The 9931-nt window shown below is 45.4% G+C and overlaps 1 protein-coding gene across 5 annotated transcripts in view; it reads right to left on the bottom strand.

Moving 5' to 3' along the window:
- Positions 1-711: 711 nt before the first annotated feature.
- The window catches only part of GRIN2B (glutamate ionotropic receptor NMDA type subunit 2B), a 216325-nt gene continuing 207105 nt past the window's right edge, over positions 712-9931 (bottom strand). For 4 of the 5 annotated variants that reach the window (XM_040555144.1, XM_040555133.1, XM_040555164.1 and 1 more), the window contains 3 exons: positions 8856-9043; positions 6859-7097; positions 712-4981 (listed from right to left, as the gene is read on the bottom strand). In XM_040555144.1, coding sequence (XP_040411078.1) covers positions 3074-4981; positions 6859-7097; positions 8856-9043 — 2335 coding nt within the window. In that variant the 3' untranslated portion in view covers positions 712-3073. The remainder of the gene's footprint in view (positions 4982-6858; positions 7098-8855; positions 9044-9931) is intronic. The other variant, XM_040555172.1, reaches the window with a different exon arrangement.

The following is a 9931-nucleotide window of genomic DNA, read 5'->3' as shown; positions in this document are numbered from 1 at the left end:
TAAAGTACTGAAATAACCACCAACGAGATTAGCTGCCCTTGCCAGCTGTCAAGCTCCCCCCCAAGCCCTTAGGAAATACCAGAAATTCTCACAAGCTTTCCCAGGTCCAAGATTTCTAAACCAAAGTAGCATTGGAGAAGTCTCTTAATGTCAAGTGATGGTCCAACCTGAGCGGCCAACTTGATGGTTCACCCCACCACTATCAAGACAGCGTAGTGCCTTGAGGCCCAAACTCCACAGAGAGATGCTGGTACAGAGAGTTTATATGCAAAAAGGAATTGGGGGTGTTCCCATCAAAACATGAAACCCTGCTGGCAAGGCTTGAAGTGACGTTCCGGCGTCTTCCATTCATGAAGATAAGGTGACTGGGCGATACGGGGGGCCTTGGGGGAACACAATACACACAGGATTTTCCTCTCTCTCGCTCTCTCTCGCTCTCTCTCTCTCCCTCATTCATACGGCCTCGACCCGCGTAAACCGCTTCCAAAAACGCAGCCTGAAAAGTTGTAGAAAACAAACAGAACGGAAACAAACTCCCCTCCCTCCCACCCCACGACCTGAATATTCACGAGAAGAGAAACACCAATTTATACAAAAACGCAATAAAAAAGAAATATTTACAAATGAAAGGAACGCCTTCTCGGTGGCCGCTGTCAGAAGCGTCTGACAAGCTGCCGTGTGTTCTGGATTGCAGATCGCTCTGGTAATTTGTTTGGTTTCTTTTTTTTTTTTTTTCTCCTTTTTTTTTCTCCTTTTTGTCCTTGTAATGAGAGAAAGGGGAAAGAATAAGAAGTTCCCTTACCCCAAAGATTAAGGGGTGGCATTACAAAGACTCTCCCCCTCTTCCCTCTTCAATTTCCTCAGTGAAATCTAAGAAAATGTTCCCCTCACCAATCCCGCCCACCTTCTCCTCACACTCTTTGACTTTACAGGCAAATCCCACCCTCCCCCCACCCCAGCTTTAAAAAATAAATAAAATAAATAGGTAAATAAATAAAAGGCCTTCTGTTGGCTTAAAAAGAGAAAGATAAAATCAACCAGGGTGCGGTGACAAATGCGAGAGAGGTGGCTATCAGCTCCAAGAAATGTGGCTCATAAAGGGGCTGCCATCTCCATTCAGAGTCAGTCCCCTGGAATGTCCCCATGTCCTTAGCGCAGGGCTCTCTTGACCCTCCCCCTGGTGAGCCATGGTAATTGTGAGATTGGGGCAGACCCAGGAGAAACAGGAGGGACTTTGCCACATCTCTCGGGATGGGACAGGTTGACCCATGCCCCCACCTCAGGAAAAAGAAGACATATGAAGGGGGAGTTCAACTTCTCACTCCTACCATTGCTCCCTTTCCTTTAGTTTAACTTGCATCTAAAATGATACAATGGAAAGAAAAAAATCACTCTTATCGATACTAGGTGCACCAGGAAAGCTGTCACTACAACTGCAGGGATGGGAAACCCTAGGCTATTCCAGCTTTGCACTTGTGCTAGTATCTCTCTTGCACACAGAAGCACACGTACATGTACACACACATCTCAGCCTTGCACGTCTTGTCTTCAGCCCTCAGCACAAGTTTCTGTGCTCTCTGGCATTTATTCAAGCACACCCCTTGCCAGGAAGACAAGCCATGTACTTCCCTTGTACATTCAATAGTAAATATACATATGTATTTCCCATGGGTGTGCACACCCTCTTCCCACTTCCACATGTCCAAGAAGGCATCAAAACAGTCCACCAGCACCAACGCCACCACATGCACCCTTTCATGGTGTTTATTTTTCTCTCTCCAGCACCATGCCAGCATTGGCAGAGGGCACCCTCTTCCTTTTGTTCCATCCTGCTGGCCAAGGGTAGGGAGGGCAGAAGGATGAAAACCTTTCTTGTCCTGCTCTCCTTGCTGAAAGGACATGCCAAAACAAGGTTGGTGTCCCCTGAAGTGACAGTGACAAAACTCCCCACCTTTCCCTACTCTTTAGCTCTGTTCCACTGTTTGTTATCCAGACACCTTATAGGATTGTGGGTTTATTTTGCTTTCTCCACAGACATTTCAAGTATAAGATTATTGTATATACTCGCGTATAGGCTAACCCATATGATATACTGCTCCCACCCTTGAAATAAGCCACAACTAGTGAGCAATTCATAGCTAACAACCCAGCTCTGCACTCCTTTCTCCAATCTCCTTTCATTTCAGTGCAAACCTGCATCCTCTGTCAGAGCTCCCAGAAGCCTCCCTGACTCCAGGGTTGCTTTTCCAGACTCAGACCCCACTTCCTTTCCAGCTGTCCCAATGGTCTGTCACAGATTCCGTGGCTGTAATAGCCATAGTGAAAACACTAACCAGACCTGCAGACAAATCTTCTCTCCCTCCCCCCACACCCCCAGCAAACAATTCAAAATTTTAGAGTAAAATTTCTCAGCATATACGCAAATATATATATATATATATTTCAGCCCTAAACCCCCATAGTCTTCACAAAATAATGTAACGAGAACCTCAGTATACCTAACATATAAGTGCATCATCAAGTTAATCATGTTTTTCCCCCTTCACTTTCTCTACATCTTCAAACATTACTCTTTTCTAGGCAGTTTTAGGAAGAGTTGCCTGAGCAAGCATGTGTTCCTGCATGTCCATTACACTGCTTCTGCTGTCTCCTCCTGCCACACACGTTTGTGCGTGCACATGCCTTTCTCTGCTGGGAGCCAGCAAAAGTGAAATACTACAGTCACTGCTGCTCCCCCTCGCCCCACCCCTTCCCTGTCTTTTTCTCCCCCTCCTGAAATCACGAGCGAGGATATCCAACTCTGACGTCACTGTAAAGTGCAATGGCCAGGAATGGAGGAGAATGGGAGGAGCGAGAACATGGAAAAAGAGATAAAAGGGGAGGGGTGGGAAAGAGGAGGAGGAAGAGGGGAAACCAAAGAGGTGGCACTTGTCACCAGTGCTGCACTACTCAGAACTCCAGTATCCCACAAACTAAGGACGACCAGGGAGAGTAGCCGATGGGAGTGATCCCACCCCACCCTCCCATGCTCCACATCCACCCCCAGTCCCTCCCCGCACTCTTCCCCTCTCACTCAAACGTCAGACTCAATACTGGAGAGTTTCTCATAAACATGCCCGTTGCTGGAGCCATTGAAAGCCCTGGGGTTTTTGTTGTTAGGCACACAGGGGTTGGACTGGTTCCCTATACAGATGTCCTTCTGGAAACGGGCTGGCACAGCCCCATGAAGGGCTGAGACCACCGGCTTGTTGGTGGTGACGATGGCTCGGAAGTCTGGCCTGGCTTTGGGCCCTCCTGCCACCACAGGCTGCCTGAAGAAATAAGATTTGCTGCCGTGGAGCAAGCATTGGTCATCCCCAAAAGTGGGGATGAAAGGGTTTTGGGTGACCCGGTCAGGGTAGAGCGACTTGCTGAGCATGTATCCCCCGCTGCTGCCGGGGTTGTTGTGGTGGTGGTAGCTGGTGGCGGGCACTGAGGACTTGTTGTTGGCAAAGGTGGTCTCACTGGCTGGCATCTCAAACATGTGGGCGTAGGGGCTCCCCTCCAAAAAGCGGCCCTTGTCCTTGAGGCTGACGCTGCGAGGGGCCAGGGCTGAGTCATCCTTCTGCAGGTCCACAAAGGTGTCGTAGGAGTGCTGCCGGCGGAGCTTGTTGCGGTTCTTCTTCTGCACCTTGGAGGCAGAATTGGAAGGGCTCTGAGGATATTTGGAGGAGGAGGTGGCACTGGTGGCCACGGGCACAGGGGCAGGTGGCTGGTCCAGCTCTTGGAGTGAGTTGTCCTCGCTGATGTCATACAGGTTGCCCGCTTTCTTGCAGGCCTCACACCGGATGCAAGCCTGGCGGGTGGAGTTCTGCCCCACCACTGATGGTGTGTAGTTGTGCACCTTAGAAGGGCAACCACGGCAGAAATTAGTCCCAGGCCGGTCCTCCCAGTCTAGGTTGGTCAGATTCTTCTCCCACGGCGCCGGGACCCCACTTACAACACCATGCTTGTGCTCATTGCTTCCGCCAAACTCACCCGAGCCATGCTTATGGTGGGCCCTGTTTGTGCAGGATCCACCCCCTCCTCCTCCTGTGTCACGCTTAAACTCATCTCCCCGCTCTTTGTAGATATCCGTCAGGTCCACGTGTTCCCAGTGCGGTGAATTTTCCTTGGTTCGAAACTGATCCAGGTAGAAGTCCCGTAGCCCTTCCTTGTCCCTGAAGTAGCGCTTGTGGTCGGGCGAGCGGGGTGGGCGCCGGCGGTAGGCCAACTCTATCTCATCGAACTCCCGCCGGGACTTGGCAGAGGCTGGACGTTTCTTCAGGCTGTCCTTGTACTGCTGCTTCCGCCGCTTGGCTGCATTGCCTTCGATGTTGCCATAGGTGACTGTGTGAGTGGAAATGTCAGAGACATCCGAGCGGATCAGGTCATCGTGGGCTCCACTGCCCCCGTAGCGGTCACTCTTGAAGGAGAACTTGCCATAGAGGTCACCCAGCTGGCTGTGCTTGGCAGGGGGTAACCCCAGGTCCAGTGGCTTCTTCCCAATGGACCGCGACTGGGCATTGAAGGGTGGGTTGTCACAGTCATAGAGCCCATCGATGGAGCTGGTGCTGCCAATGCTATGGGGGCGGTGGTGGTGATGGTAGTGGTCCTGATATACATTGCTGTCCTTCAGCTGGAGGTTGCCAAAGGTCCTCTCTACCTCACTAATATAGTCACTAAAGAGATTCTCTTCACAGGGGGGGTTGTTGTAGGACTTGCAGTCTGAGTGTGTGAAGCTGCGGCGGTGCTCAGAGATATCGTAAACCGATGACTCACGACGGATAAAGTCCAGGGCACTCTGAGGTGAGCCATTGACCCCTGACAGGTTGGCCATGTTCTTGGCTGTCCGAAGCAGGCGGAGGATGTTGGAATGGGTGTTGTTCATAGTCGCCGTGGGGGAGTTCATTGCTGACTGGCGTTCCTCAATGGCCACACCATGGATGCAGCTGTAGATACCCTGAAATGAGAGAAAGCATGAAGGTGAGTGGTCCTGCTACGAATACACAAAAGGGGTTGTGGGCTCGGAAGCACCCTGTGCATGTACAGCACATTTCTGTAGCGTACACCTGTCAGCCTTCCATCACGAAACACACTCAAATAAAATGAAGCTAGATCAGTTCCACTAACCCTAGCTGCTCTGCCTCTCTTTCTTGCCCCTCACATTTTTTTTCCTTTTCCTCCACTTATCTTCCTCTCCTTTGCTTCATGTCATATCTGTAGGATGCAGCAATAACTGCTAGCATCCGCAAGAGTTACTCAAATTTAGTAGGTGTAACACAGAATTGCAAATGGGGGAAAATAATATCCTTGGGAATGAAAGCACCTAGACAAAGGATTCTGTGTAGACAAGAGGAAGAAGGTCTATTTTGCCCCTTGAAATTCATCTGGGCATCAGTGAATCAACAAGACAAGAGCTATCTTAAAAAGGAAACAGCTTCATTTGTCATAAACTTAGCTACATTAATCACCAGTACAGATTAGAAAAGGAAACAGAGAAAGAGCAGAACTGCTGAACAGGTATTTGGTTCTTTTGCATCTGATTGAGCAAGGTACAATAGAATTTTTAATTGCATTCTATTAAATTTAACGGTGATAACAGCCTCCAAATTGACATCCCTGAAAGTGAAAGTTCTCGATTCAACCTTAAATCAGACAGCAGAAGTGCCTGATTCCTCCACCTTCCCCACTAGCTCACTTCATCCAAAAGATCACTTCATCCGTGATAGGCGGTTTGCAAGGACTACCCCAAGGAGCAGAAGGAAAGGGGCTCATTTGTTACCTGGCCTACCAAACAGAGCCTGCTGATTAATGTCATTTGTGAAACGGACACCACTACGTCATGTTACCATGGTTTCTCAGCAGCTAGCAGATGATTAATGCTTTTTGGACTTTTCACCAACCTGAGCCAAGTGTAACAGATAACCCCAGAATGAAAGGATCTGTATTCAGCTAAGGATCACCAAGCACAGTCCCACATCTCATTTCCAGACTAGAACAGGTTAAAAACTAATGGTATAGAAGAGAGATGTGTCCCTACATACAAAAGGCTTGTCATTTCTCCTAAACAATATGTTATGCAGCAATTATATACTCCTAGTACAATCAAAGTTAGTTCTGCTACAACAGATACCGAGGTCAAACATGCCAAGACTTGACCTCACTTCAGAATGGATCAAGAGAACAGACCAGTGACAGAAAGAAGAAAAAGAAGCTCCAAATGGGATGCTGCTACCGACAGTAATAGCAGGAAGATGACTCAGAAATTACTAGAATCTGCTTTAAATGTAAATAGTATCCCCTAGGGTAGATTTGCATAGAGCAATTGCTAAGTTTATGTGGTCATCCTCGCTGGAAGGATTTTTGCATAGTTTAGCGCATGGCTTGTGGTTGGGGGCTTCTGGCTGCCCCTGGTAGCACAGTTCTAGTTAACACAAGTTCAGGTGAACAGCTGTAATATAGGGGACAATGAAAAACTCCTGAATTTCTAATCATTATCCACTATTACTCGACCTATTGTCCCTAAATTTGGCCTGCTTACAACTCACATTGGAGGAGCAGACAATTACAGTTGACTTCTCTTTATATTGCATTTTCATTTCCATGTGAAATTTCCATTTCTGCTATTATAATGAGGCAGAGACCAGAAATGTCAGAGAAAAACAGTAAATACTTTTGCAACATTAACAGAGAAAAGACACCAGCCTTTACATTGCAGATCATCACTCTGTACCACCTGTGTGTTAGACAGCCTGGGTGGATTTCCCCATCTCCAGGACCTAGGACTGTCTGAATAAAGCCTGACCCTTTTCCCCTCTGCTAGCTAATGGCACTTACCCTGCTGATGGAGAAGACCACGCCAGGCTTGCCAGAGCAGACGCCCATGAAGCAGTGGCGGAATTGCCAGTAGAAGAGATGTTCACAGATGAAGGTGATGAGACTGAGGGCCATAGCTGCTCCCAGCATGTAGAAGACACCTGCCATGTTGTCTATATCCAGCTGGCTGCTCATAACCTCATTCTTCTCGTTGTGACAAATGCCAGTGAGCCACAGTGCTTCCAGCTCCTCCATCTCCCCTGTAAAGACACGGAGATGGAAAGAAACAGGTTAACCCACCCTGCAATGGCTAAGAAGCTCAATCTGAGGTAGACTGAATACAAGAAGCTGATTTAAGGTAGTTTCTGGTGGCCATGCTCTTTTTTCACATTTGTTACATCTGTGAAATATCCCAACTGCTCTTCTGATAGGGGCAGGTGCAATTAGTCACTGGGAAGGCAACATGATTTTTCCACAGTGATGTTAGGCACAAAACTCTGTGCTGCATGACACAGCTATCACTTGCCAAATGTCTGCTGTAGGACCCTGAATAAGTTGTCCACCAGATGACTGAAGACTTCGCCTCACAAACTTCCACTTTCATATTAGGTCAATGAAGGGAAAATCAGTGACTGATAGTGGTAGACAGAAATGAGTCATTTCTAAATGAAAACATTGCCAGCTCAAAATTCAAAATGTTGATTTTTTACATCAAAATGACTGATTTTGAATGTGTTTTCATCATATCCATAGCTCACTAAAATGAGCTGCTATGTTCTCCAAAATATTTTTGCATTTTTACGTGGTTATCTTCCCTTCAGTTATGCCCATATTTGACACTTCCAAGCCCGTTGACCAATCAAAAATATTATTAATTTGTATCAACTAGGAACAAATGTTCTGTAGTCTAATTTCATACCCCACTTACTCCCATTATGGTATTTCATGAGGAGAGAGAGAAGCACACATGAATACACATGCTCATACTGAGACACTCAGAAACAAACTAATTTTACAGGTCGGCAATTCTTTTCATTCTGCTAGGGAAGTTATTTCAACCTCCAGTCCAGTGTCAGGGAAAAAAAGATCCATATATTTATATGGCATCATAGTACGCTCTTAAAAGCTTTATGAAGACCCCATGTCTTTTTCTGAAATAATACATATTAGACAGTTTAGACACCCTATCCGTCAGGTGATCAATAGTCTGCTGAAGTATATAAAAGCTATGTTCTTTACATACTTATTATACCATATGTTATTTTCAGGTTTCAGGGGAAAAAAAAAGAAATACTGATATATAAAGTAACCTGTGAATTTTATTTATTAAAAAAAGAACCCAGAAAGGTGTAATATGGAATGGAAAGGGAAAGCCAGGAAAATATTTACTAAAAAGAAATTCCTTACCCCATGAATAATTTTTTAATAACAGCTTTTTCTCTGTAAATAATGAGATGAATGTGGTAACTATACTGTTCTGATTAAAAATTCATTCCAAAATGTTCTTCTGAGTCTCAAGATCTTCCTTCCTTGTTTGTTTGTTTGGTTAGCTGTTTTTTGAGATTTGGGGAAATCTGAGTTAAGTTTTTCATCAAGAAATAATTAGTCTGTTATTTTCTAAACTCTGCATGGCTTGGTCATGTCTAGAACTATGAAGCATTGGGCAACCATGGGAAGTCCAGTATCATTTGTGGGTTTGGTCATAGCTAACGAAAAATTCACAAAAGAAAACTTGTTTTCACAAGACACTCTTCTCACAAGATATTGTTCAAACACACATCAGAGCTGATTCTATGAAACCCCTAATGCTTTTGATAACATTCTACATCAACAATATAAAAACAGGTGACTTCCTGCACATTTCTGGTGCAATGTCTCCAACAAACCCTTGTTAATAATCTCCTGTTCTCAGCTCAGATCTGAAACACCAGATCTTGGGAGACAGGACTTCTACTCCATATATGCAGGGCTTGTTATTTCTTAGGAAAACTGCAACTCCTCTTCTTTCTGTCACTTACCATCTCCAAAAAGCTGTAGAATGGCAAGATCAACCTGGCGCTTCCAGCCTGAGTCCTTTTGGATGGCAATGCCATAGCCAGTGGAGGCAAACACTTTCCCACTCCCAATCGTCACCAGCTTGCAGCCTTCATCTCTGCCAGCCATGTAGTTCAGCACTGCTGCATCATATATGAAAGCATCCAACTTCCTGCACAGGTACAAAAAACAAGAGATGTATAGCACAGAAAAGATAGTATCTATGAGTGCAAAGGTGTTCTCAGCTAACTAAGGCAAAATTAACCTCTTCTACATAGAGTACAATAGGTTGGCAACTTCACCTTCCTTAAAGTTAACTCAGCTCTGAGGCTAGAACCTTTTTCCAGGTGAAGGTAGATTATAAATGACAATTGCCTATTTCTCTCTGATTCTTTGATAATTGTCATTTCTGATCTGAAAGGAAATTTGGAAGACAAACATAGCACAAGATAAAGACGAATGAAGAAAAAGTCCAAGGGATCTATAGTCCTAAGAATAGCTTATATTTCTGTACTGCCTTTCATTTGAAAGGAACCTTAAATACTTTATAAAATTTATCAATATTAGATAGCAAAGTAGGGCTTGAAATAAAGAAAAGATTTTCTCCAATTCAAAGTGCTGGAATGAGTTAGCTGAGCAAAATATATTTTTTTCAAATTAAATGTAGCCAGGATACCATGTTTAACTCCTCAGTTACTGTGAAAAGCTCTACCAGTTATTTACCAATGTCAAATGGCTGTGATAACAGCTGTATGGCTTACCATGCTAAGTAGCTCTTTTGTAAAGACTGTCAGCTGAAAACCACAAGTAAGTGTCTATTTCAACACAGAGCAATACCCTTTACAGTTTGGGGTGGGCAGACAGCACAACAGACTGATGAGAACCTTCCTTTCACCTCAACAAATTGATTTGGGAGTGGGGGATTAGGGGGTTGCATCTTCCATACAGCCAGAGACAGCCAATGAGTAAATCCTCCCACTAGACCTGAAATTAAGCTCTTTCTGGTAAAAGACCAAAGACCCTCCACCTCACACATTCTCACACCCACAATATCTTTTCA

Source organism: Cygnus olor, chromosome 1, assembly GCF_009769625.2.
Source record: "Cygnus olor isolate bCygOlo1 chromosome 1, bCygOlo1.pri.v2, whole genome shotgun sequence".
Lineage (NCBI taxonomy): Eukaryota > Metazoa > Chordata > Aves > Anseriformes > Anatidae > Cygnus > Cygnus olor.
The sequence above is the reverse complement of the archived record's forward strand: the minus strand, read 5'-3'. Positions and strand labels throughout refer to the sequence as shown.